The sequence below is a fragment of the Sphaerodactylus townsendi genome, linkage group LG03 (assembly GCF_021028975.2).
Source record: "Sphaerodactylus townsendi isolate TG3544 linkage group LG03, MPM_Stown_v2.3, whole genome shotgun sequence".
NCBI lineage: Eukaryota > Metazoa > Chordata > Lepidosauria > Squamata > Sphaerodactylidae > Sphaerodactylus > Sphaerodactylus townsendi.
The window spans coordinates 142,668,362-142,693,005 of NC_059427.1; the positions used below are offsets into that span (position 1 = coordinate 142,668,362).

Here is a 24,644-nt window from a genome sequence, read left to right on the forward strand (position 1 = left end):
CTTCCCCTCTTATTCCCTAATTGTTGAGTTTTCTAAATAGTCTCTGGTGAGGAACTTTCTCTTCGATATTCTTTTTAGATGTGGTGTCCAAAATTGAACACAGTACTCCCAAGTGCGGTCGCACTACTGCTTTACATAAGGGCATGACAATCTTTGCATTTATTATCAGTTCCTAATTCTTCTTCTTCTTCTTCTTCTTCTTCTTCTTCTTCTTCTTCTTCTTCTTCTTCTTCTTCTTCTTCTTCTTCTTCTTCTTCTTCTTCTTCTTCTTCTTCTTCTTCTTCTTTCTTCTCCTCCTCCTCCTCCTCCTCCTCCTCCTCCTCCTCCTTCTTTTTCTTCTTCTTTTTCTTCCTCTTCCTCTTCCTCTTCTTCCTCTCATGAGTAAGATTCACCCTGGAGGAAGAAAATCATGGAGTAGGTATCGTTTTATTTTTTTGTGCACAACCAACTATCCAGTAGTTCCTTAATGTTCCTGAAGAGATAAGCCCCTGTTCAGTCTAGAACAGGGGTCTGCAACCTGTGGCTCTCCAGATGTTCATGAACTACATGGAATTGTAGTCCATGAACATCTGGAGAGCCACAGGTTGCAGACCCCTAGTCTAGAAAGTGTCTGGTCTCTTCAGGCCTTTTTGTGGCTGCAGAGAAAACGCTTAAAATGGCAGCCGGCTCAGACTGTGTTGTGGTTCCTTTGTTGTGCTTGTCCATTTTTCTTTGGCTTCGTGGCAGTCCTAAGTCTCTACAGCGGAATGTCCAGAAAAAATGTGTGTGAAAAATTCTGGAATGACAAATCTATGTGGATTTTCCAGGAAATGCTGACTCCTGGCAGCGCTGTCCCTGAAATTAATATGTGTCAAGCAAATGCAGGAATGAGGGGTTTTCTGTGCTTCCCGTCTTCTTGTTTCTGCTCGCCCACGTGTAGTCTTGATCCAGTCTTATTAAACATAGCAGTCATTGATGTGTGTTGGTTGCTAAGTGGACAGATAGGTCTGGAAGGGAGGCAGGGATTGGAGTAATGGCTGTTGATGTCGCAAAGGACGTTGGAGAAAGAGTGGTCATCTGTCATTCAGATCCTTGGGGACTTGAGATGTCTGCCTTAAAAAAAAAAAGTTAAAAGATTTTAGGTTCCACTAAAGCAGACAGTGAAGAAGCTAACCCAGAGCCTGAACCAGAGTCCCGGTCTTTGATTCATCTCTTGGTTTCTCGGTGACAAACCTGTGATGACTCCATATATTTCTAGATGGTCCTCCATATAGATACAAATATGCCTGCGTGTTCCTGTGAAGCAGGATGCCCCCTGGTTCTAGTATTGTCAGAAAGAGAGAAAAATTTCTCTCTGTCGACATTGTCTACCCCATGCATAATTGTATAGACTTCAATCATATCCCCCCTCAGACGTCTCCTCTCCCAACGAAAGAGTCCCAAACGCTGCAGCCTCTCCTCATAAGGAAGATGCTCCAGTCCCTCAATCATCCTCGTTGCCCTTCTCTGCACTTTTTCTATCTCTTCGATGTCCTTTTTGAGATGTGGCGACCAGAACTGAACACAGGACTCCAAGTGTGGTCGCACCACGGCAGTACAACTTAGCATCTGAAGTTGTGCTCTTCTCCACTTGTGGCACATGGGCTCGAAGATTTGCTCACCAGAGCAGGGAAATGCCACGAGTGCGCAGCTTCCCTTCACATTGCTCGTAGCAATTGGGTCATGTGTCTTGTTTCCGTTATCCCCCATTCATACCTTGGAAGCTTGTTGTGTGAACTTGGTCTGGTCGCAGTCAGCTTAACCTACCTTGCAGGGTTGTTGTGAGGATAAAATGGAGATTAAGGCTATTCAAGCCGCCCCTAGTAGGGGACCACGGCCTCGCCATTTAATTTGGGGCAGCTTTGGGAGGGCGAATTCCCCGCTGAGTTTCCTCCCCTCCTCTGATTGCACCTCCAAACCTCCAGGAATCTCCCACCTGGAGTTGGCAACCTTGCGCATAGCACTGCATCCTCCTAGGAAGCAGGCACCCTGTTGACATCAACAGCACACGGTCTGGCCTCAGGAAATGGTGTGCTTGCACATGTATTTGTATATACACAGCCATACACACACACGCCCGTGTGCAGCCAGCGCCCACAGGTGTATGCGCCCAGCCTTTTTGAAACACAAATGCGCTCCCGCTGAGCGGCGCGGTGGTATTCCTGACTTGCGTTGGCGCACGCCCTGGCCCAGGGACAGCGCCGCCCCCTCCCGCCTCCCCCCTCCCTGCTCTGCCTTTCTCCGTCTCTCTCTCTCTCTCTCTCTCTCTCTCTCTCTCTCTCTCCCCTCCACTCCAGTCCTCCTTTCTTCTCCAAAAGGGAAGGATCACCGCAGATCTCCCATTCTCTCCCACCTCCCCCCCCCCCCAGTCACATACACCTTTTCCCAAGGAGGGGCTTTGGCAGCCTGCGGCAACCCCCTTGGTCGCCACCATGACCCCCCAGGGGGATAATGTCTGAGTCCCTGTGGACGGCGCTCTCCAATTTCTCTATGCCCGATTTCCTTGACTGCAGCATGTTTCGTCGCACCAAAAGGTACCAAGACGGGGAGCATCTCTGCCTCCATCTTCTCTCCTTCCCTGTCCCTCTCTGGCCCCTCCCCTACTCCATTCTTCGCCCCTCGTCCCTCCTGCCTGCCTCTTTTCCTCCTTGCCTTCCCTCGCCTCCATCCATCCATCCATCCTTCCTCCCACCCCAACCCTGCTTTCTCCCTCCTGATGGATACGTGGCAAAAGGGTTCTCGTGTGCCTGGGGGGGCTGCAAGACCGAGGCGTGATCCTCCCCAGTTGTGGGCTGGCGACTCAGAATCTCTGGGGGGGGGAGGTGTCTGGAGGGGGGGCTGTTTGCAGCGGCTGGAAGGGTTGTGGCGCAGTTGGGGGAAGGGGAGAAAGATTCACGGGCAGCGGAGGGTGCCATGGAAACAAACAGGAGCAATGGCTGTCTAGGGAGAAAGTGGTACCCGGCTGAGGCTCCGGCTGGTCCTTGGGTTTGGATGCTGCTGCTGGGAGGGGGGGAGCCCCTCCCTCTGGGGCTGTTCTTTCGCCCAGCCTTTGACTGACAAGGCAGCAGCTGCGCTGGAGGGACAGGCAGGCGGTTGAGCGGAGAGCATGGAGAGTGAGCATCGGATGGGGACCGGGCGCATAGGATGCGGAGGAGCGAGCGCATGGCTGCATGTTAGTGAATGCAGACCCAGAGGTGGGAGACTGCGGATGGAGGCTGGACTCTAGAAGGACAGAGATGCCCGTGGGCTGGACCAAAGGGAGCCTGGCGGACCGGGCTGCATGCACCCTGGAAATGGGCTATCAGGTTGTGGTGCTCTGTTTTGTGCCCGGGCGATGCACGCAGCCGTTGAGTCGTTGGCACGCCTGCGAGCTTAAACCTCCGGGCTTGCACTGGATATCTTTTTTCTAGCCAAGGAGGCAAGTGAATGAAAACCAGAGAACACAAGGAATCCTACAGCGTTGCAGTAAACGGCTGCTCCGCGCATAACCGGTCCCAGCCGCCTCCTTGGTCAGCTCCCTCCCAGCCATTCCTGCCATGTTCCTAATGTCTGAAGCCCTCCCAGCCCGACACGTCTTTCCTTTCCCAGCCTTCCCAGCTCATCTGCATTTCAAAGTCAGGCTAAAAGACATGCCCAGAGAGGGGGGGGGGGGCAGAGCTGGCCGTTGGAAAATCAGCTCTCCCTGGCAGGTAGGCTCGTCAAAAAGACTGTTTGGGTTGGCTCAGTTTGAGAGGTTCGGCTCAGCTGTGTGGTTCGCAATGTTCCCGTGTACACCCCCAGTCCTTGACTTTGAATAGTGGTAGATGTAAAGTGAAGGGAAGAGAGCGGTTCATATGAGAAGGGTCGTGTGTATGAGGCACGGGTCGGTGCAGGTCTTTTTCAAGGATTGTGCATTGAATTTTCCTCGCTGGAAGACACCACGACATGTGCGGATTTACAGCAGGCTCTCTTCAAAAACCCCGAGAATGTTCCTAACAGAGAAGGGCAATTGCTGAGCCAACAGTGGAGGGAAACTAAGAACGGGGCTGTTTTGGCCCTGTTTCTCCATCGACGGGAAATGTGTGTTTGTCGTCCCCTCCATTTTAACCGTCCCTCCCTTCCTCCCTCCCAGGGGCTCAGATTAGAGGGGTCCTCCATTTTATCCACACAGCAACCCTCTGAGGAAGATTAGGATCTCTGGCGCCTTGGCATTCAGGTGATTTTTGTGGCAGAGCGGAGAATATAGGGAGTCTTTTAAGAGCGTGGATCTCGCGACTTGTTTTCAGGAAACCTACTACTTTCCCACTGTTGGCCGTGGTTTTTCTGAAGCGCTTTAGGAGGAATCGCTTCACTGTGAAAAGAGAGACGGGTCTGGGGGTGTATACCTGAACAAAAGTCAATACGAATAAACAAACATGGCTGCCCCATCCATGTTGAGCTTGGCCATAACGCTGAACCAGAATGGGACTTTTGTGACCGGGTTAGCTCAGCCCTGTGGGCAGGAGTCTCCCCTTTTTCTGAACATCTCACAAATCCATGCACATTTTGTCCATGTGGAAGATCTTTGGTCACACTTGTTTTAAGTTACATCCCATAAACTATCCCTTGTGAAATGTTCTTACCTGGTTCATTAGGCCACACTTAATTTACTTCACTGACAATTTAGTCAATTGGGCACCTTTTCCCCCATGGGGACCTAAAACGGCTTTCCTTCTCCTCCTCCCCTCTGTTTTATCTTCTCAAAACAACCCTGTGAGGTAGGTTAGGCTAAGAACGTGTGACTGGCCCAAGGTGACCCCGTCAAGCTTCCATGGTAGAACAGAGATTCAGACTTGGATCTCTGAGATCAGGGGTGGCCAACCTATGGTGCTCCAGATGTTCATGGACTGCAATTCCCATCAGCCCCTGCCAGCATGGCCATAGGTTGGCCACATGTGTCCTAGATCCTTGTGTTACACTCTAACCGCTACGCTATGCTGGATTGAGATCCTAACAGATCTGAGTTCCAGAATTCCCAGTCAGACCTCGGGCTGGTCTCCTGCAAATGTCTTGAAGCTTCATGAATGTTCAAAGGAGTACACTGTTTTTTATTTGTGTTTTGTGGATATGCGTGGCAAAGAATGTGGAATTCCTTCTGTTTCACTTCTGCTTCAGGGCTGCATCATCATTGGCATTTTCATGCGCCTGTATAAGAAGACATTTTCATGCGCCTGTATAAGAAGACATGCGCATGTATAAGAAGACAAGAGCCCTTCGAGGATAGGGCGGTATAAAAACCTCAAAAATAAATAAATAAATAAATAAATAAATAAATAAATAAATAAATAAATAAATAAATAAATAAATAAATGTGCATAAACATAAATCACAATTGGTTCTGGTGGGTTTTCCGGGCTATGTGGCCGTGGTCTGGTGGATCTCACGAGCTCCACCAGACCACGGCCACATAGCCCGGAAAACCCACCAGAACCAGTTGAATCCGGCTGTGAAAGCCTTCGACAAGACATAAATCACAATGTTTACATCAACTACATGCAGGTACAGAGAATGCGCAAATGTGTGTGCCAGGGAGCCAAAATTATCTATACCCAACACATTCACACAAAGGCAGTTGTGCTTGTAATCAGGTATTTAATGTTGGTAGTAATCACGTGCGTTTCTTCCAGCCTGTGGTTGCTTCCCCTGTAGCAGGCGACCTGGCTCCGACAGAGCTTGACTGTGCACGGATGCTGTGGTAATATTCCCATCCTGTGCACATGAAGAATGCATGCAGACTGTAGTGCTGGGTGCAGAATTTTGGAAGAGCTCTTTCGTTAAGCAAGGTTTTTTTAACCCATATGACTGCACAGATATGCCTAAAACTTGCAGGGAAATTCACAGTACATTTCTGGCGCGGGAGGACTTACTGGTCCCTGACAGTCAAAAAGCGTGACGTCAGACTCATTCCTTGCTTCTTGCCCCTCCCTGTGGTTAGCAGAGCATAAAATAATGTACGGTGCAGAATAAATTATGCAAAACAGGAGAAAGTCTGCAAATGGATTTAATTTGCATAATTTATACAGGTCGCCGTACAGGGCTCCTTGTCCCTGAATTATTTTTGCCTGTAGTGTGCTATAATGGCCCTTGATTAGAATGATGTCCATTATGCCTTATTCTCTAATAATACCCATCACGGACAGACCGAATGCCGTCTGCCGGCAGCTGGTGGTTCAAAAGTGGGGCATGACCTTTGTTCCTTCTCAGTACAAGGTCAGCGTTCAGTTCAGCGAGGTGGGCGCATGTTGCAGGCAGTGTTTTTAAGAACCCACACCTGGGAAGAGGTTTCTAATGGCAGAAGCTGCCTTGGGATTCATGACCTTTTTGCATTGCTTCTGGTCACAGAACCTGGTTCATAAATGGGCTCTCTCTCCCTCAAAGTTCTGGTGCAGAGTGCCATCCATCCTGAATTGCTTGTACAAACTGAGCAATCTTTATCTATTTGTTGTTGAAGAAGAAGAAGAAGAAGAAGAGGAGGAGGAGGAGGAGGAGGAGGAGGAGTTTGGATTTATATCCCCCCTTTCTCTCCTGCAGGAGACTCAAAGGGGCTGACAATCTCCTTGCCCTTCCTCCCTCACAACAAACACCCTGTGAGGTGGGTGGGGCTGAGAGAGCTCCGAGAAGCTGTGACTAGCCCAAGGTCACCCAGCTGGCGTGTGTGGGAGTGTACAGGCTAACCTGAATTCCCCAGATAAGCCTCCACAGCTCAGGCGGCAGAGCCGGGAATCAAACCTGGTTCCTCCAGATTAGATACACGAGTTCTTAACCTCCTACGCCACTGCTGCTCCTATGTTTACTATGTTTATTAGCCACCTTTCATCCCTACAGAGCTCAAGGTGGCTTCAAACGTGAATGAAATATACAGAATAAGAGAACATAAAAGCGTGTGAAACCAACATTTAGAAAAATTTAAATCACAAATTAGGACCTCTGTAATCAAACGCAGCTCCGAATAAAACTGTGTATATCTGCCTCCTAACTAAAGGTGCCAAGCGCACCTCCCTGGGGAGGTAGTTCCATAATGGTGGGGCTGCCACTAAAAAGGCCCCATCTTGTGCCCCACTGAACGAGCATCTTTGATTGATGGGAGGCCCCTTTGGTGGGTGGAGCTGGCCACAGAAGGAGGAGGATGGATTCATATCCCCTCTTTCTCTCCTGCAAGGAAACTCAAAAGGGCTTACAAACTCCTTTCCCTTCCTGCCTCACAACAAACACCCTGTGAGGTTGGTGGGGCTGAGAGAGCTCCGAAGAACTGTGACTAGCCCAAGGTCACCCAGCAGGCATGTGTTGGAGTGCACAAACTAATCTGGTTCACCAGGTAAGCCTCCACAGCTGAAGTGGCAGAGCGGGGAATCAAACCCGGTTCCCCAGATTAAGAGTGCTCTTAACCACTACGCCACTGCTGCTGCTCATCATGGTAGATGTCTGGTTCTCCACGGCACCAGACCACGGCCACATAGCCCGGAAAACGTTTCGCCTGCATCTGCGGCTGGCATCTTCAGAGAATCCTCTGAGGATGCCAGCCACAGATGCAGATGAAACGTCAGGAGACGACTGGAACACGGCCATACAGCCCGGAAACCCCACAACATCCCCCCCCCCTTTTTCAGTTTGTGCTTTGTAGGAATTTTAATTTGCACTGCGAGTTGTAAGGATACTGCCAAGCAACAGTGCACTACAAAAGGGTGCAATCTGGCTGCGATTGAATCCTCACTGAGAGCTGCTCTTTGGACAAGCAACTTGGTCACAGAGGTTTTTATCAGGGGGGCTCTGGGGGCCTAGGTAGATCCCCCCCTTTCACTGTCTCTCCATCTCCCTTTTGTAAGCTCGGGACTGCACCCACTGATGGGTGTGAATAAACCCTTTCCATGCTGCATCTCTTGCAAACACAATGGAGACAGACACAAGTCATGAGAAACTAAGCATTCAAGAGGAGAAGAAGAATTTTGGATTTATATCCCCCTTTCTCTCCTGTAGGAGACTCAAAGGGGCTTACAATCTCCTTCTCCTCCCCCCCCCTCAACAAATACCCTATGAGGTGGGTGGGGCTGAGAGAGCTCAGAAGAACAGTGACTCGCCCAAGGTCACCCAGCCAGCATGTGTGGGAGTGCACAGGCTAATCTGAATTCCCCAGATAAGCCTCCACAGCTCAGGCGGCAGAGCGGGGAATCAAACCCGGTTCCTCCAGATTAGAATGCACCTGCTCTTAACCACTACCCCACTGCTCCTCAAGGTGTCTGTTGTGGGGAGAGGAAGGGAAAGGAGCTTGTCAGCTGCCTTGAATCTCTTTACAGGAGAGAGAGGTGGGGTATAAATCCAAACAACTCCTCCTCCTCCTTCTGTGAACCAATCCATAAATATGCTATTGGTTCTTCACGACACCATGTCATCCGGGAATGACTCAGTTTGCCTTTGTCTGTGTCCTGTGCATAACAGAAGAATATTTGGTATTCCTTCTCTGGTGCTGACAACAGTGCCCTGTTTTTATGCCAACTCCACAATGAGAAATACTTAAGTGGATCTTGAAGGCGCAGGGCTCATCTGGGAGTTCGAAGGGTGGGCCAGTTTAGTTCTGTTGGGCCCATTGAAACTGGCCCCAGCTGTCGTGTGGCTCTTCAAATTACCAGTGTGGGGCGGCGTTTAAGAGCGTTGGACCAGTATCTGGGAGACCTGGGTTCGAAATCCCCCCTCCCCACTCCTGCCGTGGAGGCTTATTGGATGACCTTAGGCCGGTCACATTCTCCCAGCCTAACCCACCTCGCAGGGTTGTTGTGAGGATAAAGTGGAGGCGTGAAGAAAGATGTAATCTGCTTCGGGGTCCCATTGGGGAGAAAAGTAGGCTAAAAATTAAGTAAGTAGATAAAAACCTGTCTGGCTTTCTGGAACAGTGAACTGTCCCCCCCACACCCAACATTGGTGGTGCATGTTAAAGTTATTTTGGATCTGAGTGGCATTTTTGTCAGCCGGATGGCTAAAGAAATCCACAATAATCTTATGTTTGCCTGACTGGCATGAACCTCAGTCACGGCTTCCACGTCCTGATGGCTCAGTCAATAGGTGGGAGTTTGTGATTCCCTAGTTTAATTGAGCTGTCTGTAGACGTGACAGTCACATCCTATTCTGTTCACTGGTAGCCTGCCATCTATGCATATCAGAAATCTGGTAGCCTGCCATCTATGCATATCAGAAGCTCGTAGGTTGCTGTGATGAACCTGATATGTGCAGGTCACCTTCTTGCCTGAACTGGGCAACATGTGGATTTTCCAAACACATCCGATTCCTCTCCTTGCAAACCAGAACTCACAAAAAGGCAGGGTTCGGTTTGCATGAATTGACACTTTACCTGTGTGGGAAATCCACACATTGCCCTATTTGTATGCCAACTCCAGGATGAGAAATACCTGGAGATTTTTGGGGTGGATCTTGAGATTTGGAGAGCTGACGGCCTCAGTGGGGTATAATGCCATAGCCCCCACCTCCCAAAGTGTCCACGTTCTACAGCTGAACTAATCTCTGTTGCCCGGAGATCACATGTCTTAGCAGGGGATCTCCACCCATCTCCTGGCAGCCTTGTTCTTATGAGATGGAGGTTATGGCAGCTGATGGGTTTCTGCAGAGGCGCAGCGTGGGAAAGTGGCACCCGGGGCAAAATGGTGGCCCTGCACCCCCCCGCACCCCATGGAGCTATGGCCCCCGCTCCCCACTTAGCTGAGCCGGTGGCGGTCCCAGCAGCCTGGCAGGGTGGGGCCGAGGGGTGCCCTGCTGCGGCCCTGCTGGGCCACTCCTTCAGCCTCCACCGGCAAGCAGGTGCAAAAAGTACAGCACAAGCACGTCAGAAAACATGCAGCAACCTAGAAGTAGGTCCCATTTCAAGCAGTTCGAGAAACTCTGGCATAATATTTGTAGTGTATGTGATCAAAGCCCTGATCTAGTGGCCCAGGCTAGTTCAATCTCATCATAACTCAGAAGATAAACTGGGCTGTTCCTGGTTAGTACTTGGATGGGAGACCACCAGGCCCAGCATTTCTATGCAGATGGCAAACCACCTCCGTTCACCTCTCATCTTGACCAAGGATGTAGGTAAGGGGGGGTTCCCGGGTCCAACCCCCCATTACATGTCCGAAGCTCTGCCTCCGTTTGTGTTTTTTTGTATTTTTAGTGTTTTTTCAGTTTTTGGCCTGCAGGGGGCACAATTTTTAGGCTAGCAGCACTACAATTTCAGGGATTTGTTGGGAGACACTCCTGATGATATCAACCAGGTTTGGTGAGGTTTGGTTCAGGGAGTCCAAAGTTAAGGACTCCCAAAGAGGGTGCCCCATCCCCCATTGTTTCCAATGGGAGCCAATAGAAGATGAGGGCTACACATTTGAGGGTCCATAACTTTGGACCCCCTGAACCAAACCTCACCAAACCTGGGTGGTATCATCAGGAGAGTCTCCTAAAGATACCCTGAAAGTTTGGTGCTGCTAGCTTAACAATTGCACCCCTGACAGCAGGTACCCGCCAAATTTCCCCAGATTCTCCTTTTAAATCCACTTCCTTCGGCATGGATTTAAAGGGAGAATCTGAGGTCCCCAGTTTAAACATTGAAAGTGATGCTGTTTAAGGGTGGGGGAGAATCCACCCCCAAACAGCATCACTTTCAATGTTGTTTTAACTGGGGACCCCAGATTCTCCCTTTAAGATGGATTTCAAAGGAGAATCTGGGCTCCCTAGTTTAAACACCATTGAAAGTGATGCTGTTTGGGGGTGGATTCCAGCATCACAGTGGCTGCCCAATGGGGGGGGTGCAAAACAGATTTTGCACCAGGCTCCATTTTCCCTCTATGCCTCTGCCCAGAGGGGAGGGGCAGGGGACGGCAGGGCAGGGGAGTCTGTCATCCCCGACCTCGGACAGCTGCTTTTATAAGCGCTAGGCCAGGGGCGGGGCTTGGGGAGGCGTGGCCATGCCCTAGGGGCAGGTGGGGGTTTGGACCCACCCCCGAACCCCCCCATAAAAAATTTATACCTACGTCCCTGCAGGGCAGGGAAAGGAAATCTCCTCCTCCTCCTCCTCTTCGAACCCTTATGCTGTTCTTCAGTGGTTTCTGGTGGCTCCAGACTACTACATTCCTAATACATTGGTTATTGAATGTCTGTGGTTATTGGTTATTGAATGTCTGTGAGCAAGGCCGACAATAAATAACAAACAAAATAAAATAAGGCATGCTTTAGTGTGTCGTCTGAATAGAAAGTTACAGACTATCAGTGTTCAGGGCCTTGTTTTGAGATTATCATCACCATGAAGAATACACGTGACGCCGGAAATGTGATGCCAGAAATGTCAGAAGCTGTGGGTCACATGGGGAAGATCTTGGATGTGGTTCCAGCCCACATCCATATTACCCTGGCTAGAAATTATGGCAGTACCGATGTGGTAAGGAGCAGTGACACAGGCCTCTACTATGTCACCCAGGTTTTCACTGTGCAATATAGAAAGGGGGTCACACTGGAGCAGGTCCCGCAACATGAACATAGCACTGCATTCTGGCTGGAGATTCAGCTGCAATAGCCTACCATTTCAGCCCAGTGGCTGTGAAGTACAAACTCTGGTCACCAGGGGCGTACCTAGGCAATCTGGCACCCAGGGACAAAACCTGAGTTTGGCGCCCCCCCCCCCCGCCTGGCGTATGGGCGGCCACCCTCCCCCACCATGACCAAACAATGATTTTTTTGTACCAGCTCACAAAACACCTCCCACTCCCATCAAAACATACATGGCTCTCTCCCCACCAACTCTTTTCCTAATTTCCTAATCACAACAATCCTATGAGGTAGGTTGTTAGCCTGAGAAACAACTCCAAGCCAGTGCAAGTGGGTATTAAGCATGTCAATCTCTCACAAATCACCCCCAGCAAAACATTTACCAAACAAATGTCAGCATCATCTCTCACAAAAGGGGGCGCCCGGGGACATAGGGTACCCCCTGTCCCTAGGCAGGAACGCCACTGCTGGTCACAGTATATCCAGCATGGAGAGGAAAGATTCCAGCACATGAACTATGAGTTAAAGGCAAAACCCCTACTCTTAGGCACCAGGTTTTGGGTTTTTTAAAAAATCCATCTTGGACTGTTCATAGTTCCTTTTTTTTCAATTTGCACGCATGAAACTGCCTTCTTCTGAATCAGCCGCTCTGCATGGGCCAGTCAAGTAGATATAAGGGTTTTAGTGAAGCACTTTAGCACAGTGCGAGAAATGGGACCCGCTCGTTTTTTTGTCCGAGATCCTGCAGAGACCACAGCAAAGGATCCCAGAGTGTGCCTCTTAGATGGTGCAGTATCTTCATGGACCAGCCCTAAGAACAAAGGCTGCTAATGACAGCTTGCAATAGTTTGATTTTTAAAGTTTTTCTTTCATTGATGCACCAGGCCATTCCGGACACTAGGATGGGGTGGGGGGTGGGGGGAGGTTATGGATCTGTCTCTGATCTAAAGTGTCACTTCGGAAGTCACAAGAAGGGAAGGAAACGCACTGTTGACAAGGACTCAGAATATTCATGCAAATGGAAAATGGCACTTCTACCCCTGGGAATCGCAAACACTACATCAGGGGTGTCCAACTCTGGTGGCGCTTCAGATATTCATGGACTACAGTTCCCATCAGCCAATTGGCCATTGCTGACAGGGGGTGATGGGAATTGTAGTCCATGAACATCTGAAATGCCAGCGTTGGACACCTCTGTGCTACATTTTATGGTTATTTTTGTGTAAGTAACATGAGCCAGATCTAACACCCAGTTTGAATGCCTCTCCTGTCACCACTGTACACTTCTCTTTATGGGGATTTTTTGTCAATGTGATCTAGTGGTTGAGACAGTGTCAGGCTAGGATCTGGGAGGCCCAGGTTCGAAGACCCACGCAAGCCATGGGAACTCACTGGGGGAGCGTGGGTCAGTCACATTCTCTCAGTCTAACTTACCTCACAGGGCTGTTGTGAGGATAAAACGAAGGAGAGAAGAATACTGTAAGTTGCAGTGGCGTAGCCGCCATGGGACAGGGGGGCACCACACCCCAGGCATATGCCATAGGGGTCACATGGGGGTTAGGGGTTTGGATTTATACCCCAACTTTCTCTCCTGTAAGGAGACTCAAGGGGGCTTACAAGCTCCTTTCCCTTCCTCTCCCCACACCAGACACCTTGTGAGATCAGTGGGGCTGAGAGAGTTCTGAGATAACTGTGACTAGCCCAAGGTCATCCAGCAGGAATGTAGGAGTGCGGAAACACATCTGTTGGAGGAGCGGGGAATCAAACCCGGTTCTCTAGATTAGAATCCGCCTGCTCTTAACCACTACACCATGCTGGTTCTCTTGTCGTCCTGCATGCCTTCTATGTGGGGGGCAAATTATGGCAAAATGGGTAGGCCTCCAATGGCAACTGAGGCCTTACCTGAAGCAACGAGACCATTTATACACAGAAACAGCCCAATTAGGGTTGCCAACTCTGGGTTAGGACATTCCTGACGCCTTTGGGGAAGATCCTGGGTTAGGTGGGCTTGGGGACTTTGGGGCGTATAATGCCATAGAGCTCACTGTCCAGAGCAGCCATTTTCTCCAGAGGGACTGATCTCTGTTGGCTGGAGATAAGTCGTGATTCCAAGGGATCACTAGAAGAAGAAGAAGAGTTTGGATTTATATCCCCCCTTTCTCTCCTGCAGGAGACTCAAAGGGGCTGACAATCTCCTTGCCCTTCCCCCCTCACAACAAACACCCTCTGAGGTGGGTGGGGCTGAGAGAGCTCCGAGAAGCTGTGACTAGCCCCAGGTCACCCAGCTGGCGTGTGTGGGAGTGCCCAGGCTAATCTGAATTCCCCAGATAAGCCTCCACAGCTCAGGCGGCAGAGCAGGGAATCAAACCCGGTTCCTCCAGATTAGATACACAAGCTCTTAACCTCCTACGCCACTGCTGCTCTCTCAGGGCACATTTGGAGGCTGACGCTTCTAATAGGTCTGATTTCGGAGCACATGGCAAGACATAGGTGGCACAGGTGAGATCCAAGTCCAAGAAAGCATGGCGCATCGAAGGCTGACAAAACGAGAGCAGCATCAGCGTTGAAAATAAAGTAACGTTCAGGCTATACTTGCAGTGGTGGCGAACCTATGGAACTCCAGATGTTATGGACTACAATTCCCATCAGCCCCTGCCAGCATGGCCAATTGGCCATGCTGGCAGGGGCTGATGGGAATTGTAGTCCATAACATCTGGAGTGCCAAAGGTTCGCCACCACGGGGCTATAGTTTGGGATAGCAAGCGCTTCCCACTTTAAAACAATTCCATCCCTAGAAAGGCTGGATTCTGTGGCGTGCATAAATTATGCAAATCAAGCAAAAATTGCCCGTAGTTGTTTATTTTGCATAATATTTATGTTAATCATGCGGAGTGAGAATGAGGATGCAGGAGATGAAATCCTCCACTCCCTGATCTAAGAAAATTTTATTCAGCTCCCCTCTGTCTTTTTCTAATTCACAATTTCATATCTACCCGCATCTATGAGAGCCAGACATATGCATTGATTTTTTAATTAGTTCACAAGACATTTTGCCTTGCATTTAGAGGAAGAAGAAGAGTTTGGATTTATACCCCCCCCCTTTCTCTCCTACAAGGAGACTTAAAGGGACTTACAGTCTCCTTTCCCTTCCCCCCCCCCCCAAAAACACCCTGTGAGGTAGGTGGGGCTGAGAGAGCTCTGAAGAACTGCAACTAGCCCAAGGTCACCCAGCTGTCTTGTGTTGGAGTGTACAAGCTAATCTGGTTTCCCAGATAAGCCTCCACAGTTGAAGTGGCAGAGCGGGGAATCAAACCCGGTTCTCCAGATTAGAATGCTCCTGCTCTTAACCACTACACCACGCTGGCTCTAAGGCACACTTGGGCAAATATGTTTCTGTCTTTTACAGTTGTAATATTTAAACAAATGGGGACCTGCAAGAAACTTGTGGGAGCAGCTGTCCCATTCACCCCCTTCCTTTAGCTTCCTCCCCTCTCCCCCTATTTCTCTTAGGCCCCTTCCACACATGCAGAATAATGCACTTTCAGTCCACTTTCTCAATTGTTTGCAAGTGGATTTTGCTATTCTGCACAGTAAAATCCAGCTGCAAAGGACATTGAAAGTGGATTGAAAGTGCATTATTCTGTAGATGCGGAAGGTGCCTTAGTCCCTCACTCTTTCTTTCTCCTTCCACCCCTTTTCTTACTCTTTCCTCCAATCCTGTCACTTCCTCTTTCTGCCCCTCCCACCCCCTCACTCTCTTTCTGTCCCCATCACCTGCTGGGTTCCCACCTGTGTTCTCTCCCCACCAGAGGCGGGGCCACCAGGGGGGGGGTGCACCACGCACCGGGCGCACAATTTTGGGTCACGGGGTGCCACCCCTCCCCAGGTATTCCTGCCCTTCATTCTCCCCACGCACCTTTCCACCTCATTCAACACTTCTAGTTCCTTTCCTAGAACTTTTTCAAGCTGAAAAAAAAAGGCCTGTTCACAGTACAGGCTAAAAACGGCCTGAGGAACTGCAGTTCCCAGGAGACCTTGGGGCTCACAGTGTCTCCTGGGAAGTATAGTTCCCATCAGGCCATTTTTAAGCCTGAACTGTGAATAGGCCTTTTTTTCAGCCTGAAAAAGTTCTAGGAAAAGGAAAGGAACTAAGGGAAGTGTGGGAAGGGGGGCGGCGCGGGGGGCCATGGGGGGCAGAAAATATAGACTGCGCACCAGGCACAGTTTGGCCCAGCTACGCCTTTGCTCCTCACCCTCAGCAGCTGCTCTCCTGGAACCATAACAGATCACTCAGCTCCAGAGATCAATTCCCCTGAAGGTTGCCAGCTCCAGGTTGGGAAATTTCTGGAGGTTTGGGGGGGAGGGGGCCTGGGGGGGGGGTCAGGTTTTGGGGAAGGATGCAGCCTCAACACAAGATAACGCCAGAAACTCCACCCTCCAAAACAGCCATTTTCTCTAGGGAAATTGATCTCTGTCATCTGGAGATCAGTTGTAATTCTGGCTGATCTGAGGCCTTCACCTGGAAGTTGGCTACCATGGTTCGCCTGGAGGAAATGGCTGTTTTCATTAGTCTCGTACAACAACCCTATGAGGTAGGTTAGGCTGAAAGTGTGTGACTGGTCTGAAATGACTTCAATGAGCTACCACAGCAAGACAGGGGGGTTGAACCAGATTCTCCCAGACTCTGCTGTGAAACTGTAACCGCTCAACCATGCTGGCTTTGATTGGGTGGTTGCTGTGAAAGAGTCGAATAATGCGAGTCAGGCTTCTGCCTGGATTGGGAGCCCTCACGGGAGGTCTGGAGATCCCCTGGAATTACAGTTGAATTCCAAATGACAGAGGGTTTCCCCCCTGCTTTGGATAAGGTGACCAAATTTTTACTATTGAAAAGCGGGGGGCGCGCACCCTCAGGAGCACACTGCCTTTTGCGGCGGCGCTCCCCACTCGAACAGGGAATTTCAGAGTGGCAGTGCATGGCAGCGCTGAGGCGACGCCATCACAGGAACACATTGCCTAATCGGGACAATTTTAAAGCTCCGCGGGACACATTGCACAAAAGCGTGAGTGTCCCGCGAAAAGCGGGACGGCTGGTCACCTTAGCTTTGGAGAGTGGACTCTGCCATTATATTTGTCTGAGGCCTCTCCCCTTCTCAAATACTGTCCTTCTCAGACTGCTCCACAAAGTCTCCAGGAATCTCCCAACCTGGAGGTGGCAACCCTAGTCAAGCCTGGCCTCAACATGTCCTCCCTCAAAGGCCAAACTAGGCCTGGAAAGGGCTCTGCCCCCCTTCCCTGCCTTTTACTCACAGAAACTGAAGCCAAATTCTGTGGTTGCCTAGCAATAGCCACCGAGTAGATCTGTTGCTTAAAACTACAGATGCTCCTTTTATCATTTTCATTTTTTAACTACACTGTGTGTGTGTGTGGTGTTTAGATTTCACATTTTTCTACAAACCTGGGTCCCTTTTCATGTTTGTAGAAAGATCTGTCTTGGCCATTCACAGCTCCAGTCATTGGATTTAAGCATCCAAAGATTTGTCCAACCACTGTTAGAATATAAGATGTTAACAAGGCCTGTGTGTCTAGTCCACCACTCTTTGGCAGTGTCGCCAACTCTGAATTGCCTGTGAGCTTCCACAGTGGAGTGGTGATTCAAACCTGGGACTCCTAGATCCTAATCTGAAACTCTAACCACTACACAACACTAGCTTTTCTGGCAGCTGTTGAACAGTAGCAAGCGAGGAGGCTTGAGTGAGTCATGCCAAGAGGCTGTGCCCCTCTCCTCCCTTTTACTGATAGCAAACAAGGCTTGAAGCCTGGCACTGTTTTTTTGTGGGCGCCTAGCAACCATAATGGAGAGCATTTATCTCTTAAAGCTACAGCTTCTTTTATTTTAAGAAGTATTAATCCTTCAGTCAGTGCAGCTCAGTCAGAGTGGGGAATGAAACCCAGGTCTCCTGAATCCTAATTCAATACTCCCAACGGTTACACCAAGGTGGCTGTTTGTGGCCTCGCTTCTTTTTGGTTTCTGTGGAGGCGCACATAGTTCTGGTGTCTGCGCAAAACATACCATGAGAACTCCCAGAGCCCCAGCCAGGGTGCTGGGGAGGCAGAATGTGTGCATGATCCATTCTCTTTCAGAGTAGCAGGTTGGATCTGGTCAACTTTTACAGTTCTCTTCTGCCCTGTAGCCATTGTGGCTTTAGTCCACACAAGTCCCACAAACAATAACATAGTTCAGTGATGGCGACCCTTTGGGACTCCAGATGTTATGGACTACAATTCCCATCAGCCCCTGCCAGCATGGCTGATGGGAATTGTAGTCCTTAACATCTGGAGTGCCAAAGGTTCGCCACCGCGGGTATATGAGTAATACGACCTGATCACAAAGTGAAGAAGATCCAGGGTTTGGAGCCAAACGGCCAGTCTCTGGTTCCAGGGGTGGGTGTGGGTGTCGCACTCGTAGGCACAGCAACAAAGACGGAAAGGTGTCAGTGGTGGTGGCAAAAATGGTCCGTTTGGGTAAAGATCCGCCTCTGGGGGTGTCAGGACAACCTCTGGGGGGGTGTCCAGGTGGATTGTTGGAGAAACAATGGAGTGCACTGTAAGGCGGTCGAAAGAAGTTAGTTACAGAAGGGAGTATCTGGGTTAAGATAACCGGGGAGGCAGTGACATCAAGAGTCTTCTTTGTGGCTGAAAATAAGTATTCAGTAAGGCTATTGTGTCATAGTGAGAACATATTCTTCTTTGGCTGTACTGCTAAAAATGTGCTGACATGACAAGCAGGATGAAAGCATGAGAACCGGCTTCTCATCTCTGCAATGCCAACATCGTCCTTCTCAGGTTGGCAAGTGGGCAGGGGTACCTGAGGAGCACCCCCCCTCCCCCCTGCTATGCCAGGTTGGTATGGTAACTGGCCGGTGATTGAGTAGAAGCTGAGACTTTCTGCTGCTGGACAGTTTGGGTCCTTGAGTCACGCCCGAGGCAGAGGGGAACTGGATTAGAAAAGGCAAACAAAATCTTTGGCTGTGATTTGAAGTAGTCCATGTTGACATGGGAAAGCAGGTTCCGCTGCAGAGAGATTGATCGGCCAGACTTTCCAGCTCCGATCAATTAGGAGCAATCTGGACTCCTGTGTCTTTGTAGACCCCTGACTTAGGCCTATCTTCTTTTCCCCTCTTTCCTTACAGCTGCCGAACCAGTAACAGGAAGTCTCTCATCCTGACGAGTACGTCGCCGACGCTGCCACGACCTCATTCTCCACTTCCCGGTCATATCGGTGAGTTCAGCTCTTTACCTGTTTTCTTCTTCTTCCAAGCATCTCATCTTGATTGAGCCCCAGCCAACACTGCATGTAGTTTTGGGCCCTGCCTCTGTTTCCCTGTCCAAGGGGTGGCCTTCAAGTTCTTCAGAGAAGGCTTAGTGGCCAGTTAGACTGCCTTTGAGAAAGCACGGGCGCTCAGTCCCAGTAATCAGGACTTGTAGGCCTTTCTGATTCCTAACCAGGTCACTCCAGTAGAAGTCCTCCATTCTTGATTTCCCCCTACCTTTTGAAATGTTGAAGTTCCTCCACAACTGACCCAAGATTGCTTGAACACTGAGGGATGTTTCAAGGCTAGTCACTCACATCTATGTTTTCGACAGTGGGGCAGTGCCACCACATAAATCCAAAGAGAAATCCTGCTGTCCTAGTTTCAGGGTTCTTGTACACCCAGTCACCATCATGGACAAGCTCCAGGCCACGTCACACTGGGCTCCTCCAGAATCAAGTTGGCCCTGTCGAGGTTCATCCATCTTCCAGTCAACTTCTGGGGAGGAGTTGTGGTCATTGGTACAGCATCTACTTGACATCCGGAAGGTCCTGGGCTCAGTCCCCGGCATCTCCAATTGAAAGAACCAGACATTAACAACACAAGCCTTTATTGGCATATAAAAGAGGACAAAATTTTAAAACAAAACAAGGTTAAGAAATACAGTTAAGATTGCTAAAATTACTAATTTCCAGTATAAAATTTGCAACAGTTTCACAAAAGAGCACATCAGAGCTGTTCAGGAGATTGGGTATCTTATAACACTCATGCCACTGAGAACATTGCAAGAAAATGGAATTCGTGTATTTCATGCGTATCTTATTGTATTTAGGGCATACAAACAGAGAATGGTCAAATGTTTCAACCGTAATCAGATCACATGAACAAACTCTCTTTAGAACTGCTCCATATTCTTTTTAAACCTTTCCCTCCAGCAGAGCTGATGGCGGCACATTACATCTTGCAGTAGCCAAGGCTCCTCCTCTTGGCGGTGGGATTAATCAGCAGATCTAAGATATGTTGTTATAATCTCCACGCCTCGCGTGGGATTAATAATGTAGCTCGGAGAACAAGTTGTTCCCATGCAAGAGTCAAATTATGAAAAATCAAGATCCAAGAACCTATTCTTTAATCTCAGTCTGAAGGCTTCCACCCTTTGTGAGCATAAGGGAGTGATTCCAAGGGGAAACCAATAGCTTCAACCTTTCTTAAAGATCAAAGTATACCATTCTTGAAATAAAGTGGATCTGATAGCAGAGAGGGGAATATAGCTATTGGATCCCACTAGAAAATGTATGTGCAGCCAATATTTTATGGCCCTTATCCATGCCAAGGTTTCTAGAGTTGTTTGGCCAATCTCAATGCACAAAGCAGCATAAGGCACACATCTAGGGAAGTCCCCATTAGTTTCCTCAAGGGAATTTGGAATGTAATAAATTAAATGATTTATTTATTGTCAAATCCAAAATGGGGAACCGCATTAGTAGCAAGAACCAGACATTAGATGATGTGAAAGATCTCCCACGAGCATGTGGCGTAGCGAGGAGGTTAAAAAAGCTCGTGGTGGCCCAATCTTGGAGGAACTGGTTCTGATTCCCTGGCTTCCGTCACTTCCGAGTTGTGGGAGGCTTATCTGGGGGATTCAGATTAGCCTGTGCACTCCCACACACGCCAGCTGGCTGACCTTGGGCTAAGTCACAAAGCATCTTGGAGCTCTCTCAGCTCCCACCTCCACCTCACAGGGTGTTTGTTGTGAGGGGAAGGGCAAGGTTGGAGATTGTCAGCCCCTCTTGAGTCTCCTGCCTGGGAGAGAAAGGGGGGATATAAATCCAAAGTCTTCTTCTTCTTCTGCCCAAGACTCTGGAGAACCATTGCCAAACTGACCAGATGATCCTGACTTTGATGGGCAGATGGCCCTGTGTGGCAGAGGGCAGCTTCATGTATTCTTCATCCAATCTGTCTTTTCTCCACTGATCTGTCTTTTTGTTTGCCTGTGCATCTCAGCCATCCTTCTTTCCATCTGCGCATTCAGCAGTTATAACATTAAAACCACTCTCTTCTCTTCCCATCTTTTTATCCATCTGTGTGGTCATTTGTGTAACTCCTCATCTTTTCCTCTGGGTGATTAGCTAATTGATCATCAACCAACCTATTGTGGTCTATCCATCTTTCCCACTTTTCCCCCAGCTCTTTTTACCTGCCTTACCTGGGTCTCTCTCTCTCCACCCAGCATCCTGTTTCTTAGCATCTTTGTGTCTTCTGTTTCGAGATTTAACGTGCTCCTTTGTATCTCTGGTCCGAAGGGCTTTTTGTTAAGGTTGCTATGACAACTTGAACCTGCAATATGTGATTTCTTCTGTGTCTCCTTTTCCTGCCCTGTTCACAGGTAGCAGCCCTCTCGACAGCCCTCGGAATTTTTCCCCAAATACGCCAGCCCATTTTTCCTTCGCCTCTTCCCGCAGGTAAGATCAGCTTCTGAGCCCTTAGGGGGAGGGCGGTCTATAAACCGAATATATAAATAAATAAATAAATAAATAAATTCTTAGGGACTCAGACATGAAATGGGTTTTGTGGATTTGGCATCTGGACACCTTTGGATCTCCTTTAGCAGCAGGAGGGTCTCCTTGGGATTCTCCAAGTTATGTGGACTACAATTCCCATCAGCCCCTTGCCAGCATGGCCAATTGGGAATTGTAGTCCATAACATCTGGAGTTGCCAAAGGTTCGCCACCACTGTCCTAAAGACTAACAAAGGGAACTTTTATTCTCTTGAAAGCTGATTCCCACCCCCACCCCCAAAAAATCTTGTTGGTCTCTACCAGACTGGAATCTAGCCCGTTTCCCCAAAAATAAGACAGAGTCTTATATTAATTTTTGCTCCAAAAGATCCGGTAGGGCTGATTTTCAGGGGATCTTATTTTTCCCGTGATTTTGCAACCCCCACATGACCAGATCAGCTGCGCCGGAGAATCTGTAACTAGGGCTTATTTTCGGGGTAGGTCTTATTTTTGGGGAAACAGGGTACATGGTATTCCACCAAGGATAGAAATTGGGGTCAGAATTCGGGTGAGCGAATATCTGTCTGCAGGGGCTTGATCAGCAATAAACATGCATTTTTAAAAAGGAGAGAGAAAATAAGGATTTTTCAAGTTCCTACAAAATAAGTAAATATTCCAGCTGTCAGGTCTAGGATTCATTCAATCGCAGACGCTGGGATTTATCCTGCAGTCGCCTATTGAAAAGAACACTGAACTCCTGGCTTTTGCAAAGCCAGTTCTAAAGCACCCCCCAGATGCCCATAGCTTTATTACCTCTGTGGTTCACTCCCTCCCCTGCCCCCAACTACGTAAAAGGAAAGTGGGAAAAGTGAGGGGAAAGCAAAAGTCCTTTCCCAGGGGTCAGGGGAAGATATGGAGCCATCTGGTCACCCCTCCCTTTGCGGAGAAGGCCAGCCTCTGTTATCTACTGTTGCCAGCAAAGGGAGTACAAAGGAATGAAGGAAGACTCAGAAACCCCAAAGAGGCCCCAGACATTTAGCGCACCCTGACACCAGCTCCCTTACCTTATCTACACCAGTCAGATGAAAGACAATAGATATGCCATTTTTTCACGCTTGACTCCAAATAAAAATATTGAGAATGATTTCCTCTCCCTTGTATCTGACGAAGGGAACTCTGACTCGCAAGAGGCCATCTTGTTGGTTTTTAAGAGAGCCGCTGGACTTCTATTTCCTTTTCTCACAGCAAACTAATAGCCCCATCCAGAGGGTGGGGTGGGGGAAGGACTCGAGGGAGTAGCAGGGCCACCCACCCCTCAGCCCCGCCGCTGAAAAACCCAGAAGTCTGGACCATGGCGGGGTTGTGCTGGCAACCCAACCAGATGCCCGTGTATGTGTGCGCGTGCATTCCCAAGGTCGGGGCCAATGTTAATCAGCTCCTGCTCAGACTGTCCTGTAATCCATATGGAGGGCTTTCTGGTGGTGGGAGAGGTTTTTTTGGCCTTTTCTGCCCCCCATGCTGCCAGAAAGCCCCCCTGGAAGGGGTGGGGTGCCACCACGGCAGTGCCCCATCCCATCATCGAGGGCTTTGGATGGGGCTGCCAAAGACAACCTCTCTCTAATTTCCATACATATGGGCTTTGCCCAGGGTCTACAAGAGCAAACACGTAGCAACCACATCAGTTGTGTTAGAAGAAGAAGAAGAAGAGTTTGGATTTATATCCCCCCTTTCTCTCCTGTAGGAGACTCAAAGGGGCTCACAATCTCCTTGCCCTTCCCCCCTCACAACAAACACCCTGTGAGGTGGGTGGGGCTGAGAGATCTCCGAAGAATGGTGACTCGCCCAAGGTCACCCAGCTGGCATGTGATGGAGTGCACAAGCTAATCTGGTTCACCAGATAAGCCTCCACAGCTCAAGTGGCAGAGCAGGGAATCAAACCTGGTTCTCCAGATTAGAGTGCACCTGCTCTTAACCACTACACCACACTGCTCTCAAGGAAGGAGGCCGACCCACACCCCCATCCCGTTTGCCTCCTTCCCATCTCCTGCACAAACCGTGGCAAGATCACGTTCTTCTCATGGACACGGGAGATATGTGGGATTCTGGCTGTCAGTCTGCAGTTGGTTAGCTGTGCCAGGACCCACGGACAGAATGTGGCGGCTCAGGAACATGTAAGTGGGTGGTAGCATTTACAGCTGCCACCCCCCCACTCCCCATCTGCTCCCTGTTCTTTTTATAGACGTCCGTGTCCCACATGTCCCTCCCACCTTGGCCCCACAGAAGCAAGGGAACAAACTGTGAAGTTACACCTTGCATTGATAAAGTGCCAATTAGATCTACTCGAAGCTGTTTACATCTTTCTGTTCTGTGATATAAGGAGAGGGTGATTGCAAATTACTTGGTGCCAGGGAGGCTCCTGCTATCCTGTGTGCGTGCGTGCGTGCGTGTCTGTGTGTGTGGGGTAGGGTTAAGTGGACAAACAAAACTTACCTGTTACAAAACTTACCTGTTACAAAACTTACTTACCCAGTTGCTGTGCATACAGTGGAAGCACTCTAGTGATCCAACATAATTTAATGTTTTAGAGTTGCAGGAAGGTTCTTATAATTCCAGATGTTATGGATGCCCCGCCAGCATGGCCAATTGGCCATGCTGGCAGGGGCTGATGGGAATTGTAGTCCATAACATCTGGAGTGCCAAAGGTTCGCCACCTCTGTTTTAGAGTGTTTTAATCCTGTTGTAACCCGCCCTGAGCCCCTCGGGGAAAGGGAGGGATACAAATATGAAAAATAAATAAATACATACATATGCATACCCTAAACAGGCATTATGTTGCCATGCTTACAATCACACATGTACACTCCAAGTTGTACATCCTGCAACATCGCACAAGTCTTGCCAGCATCATGTTTGAAGTGGCTTTTATTTTCAGGGCTAGCTGAGAACTATTTGGGAGTGAACAGGCTCTTTGTAACCAATGGTGGGAGAAGGCGGCAGTATTCCAGCAGTCACTGTCATTTCTTAATGGCACGTTATACATTCCTGTTTCCTGTGCAGAGATTAATCGGCATATGTGAAAGTTCCATGCGATTGCAACAGGGAATCCTGGGATCCAGACGTGCATTGCGAGTTGCAGCGCCCGTGGGTTTATGAGAGCCAGCGTGGTGTAGTGGCTGAGAGCAGGTGCACTCTGATCTGGAGAACCGGGCTTGATTCCCCGCTCTGCCACTTGAGCCGTAGAGGCTTATCTGAGGAGCCGGATTAGCTTGTGCACTCCAAC

General features: G+C 49.3%; 1 protein-coding gene across 1 annotated transcript in view; it reads left to right on the top strand.

Moving 5' to 3' along the window:
* Window positions 1–2,325: 2,325 nt before the first annotated feature.
* MAST1 (microtubule associated serine/threonine kinase 1) overlaps window positions 2,326–24,644 on the top strand; it is a 92,277-nt gene continuing 69,958 nt past the window's right edge. Inside the window, exons 1-3 of the mRNA XM_048488372.1 lie at window positions 2,326–2,552; window positions 18,747–18,835; window positions 21,253–21,328. Of these exons, the coding sequence (XP_048344329.1) occupies window positions 2,470–2,552; window positions 18,747–18,835; window positions 21,253–21,328 (248 nt within the window). The 5' untranslated portion in view covers window positions 2,326–2,469. The remainder of the gene's footprint in view (window positions 2,553–18,746; window positions 18,836–21,252; window positions 21,329–24,644) is intronic.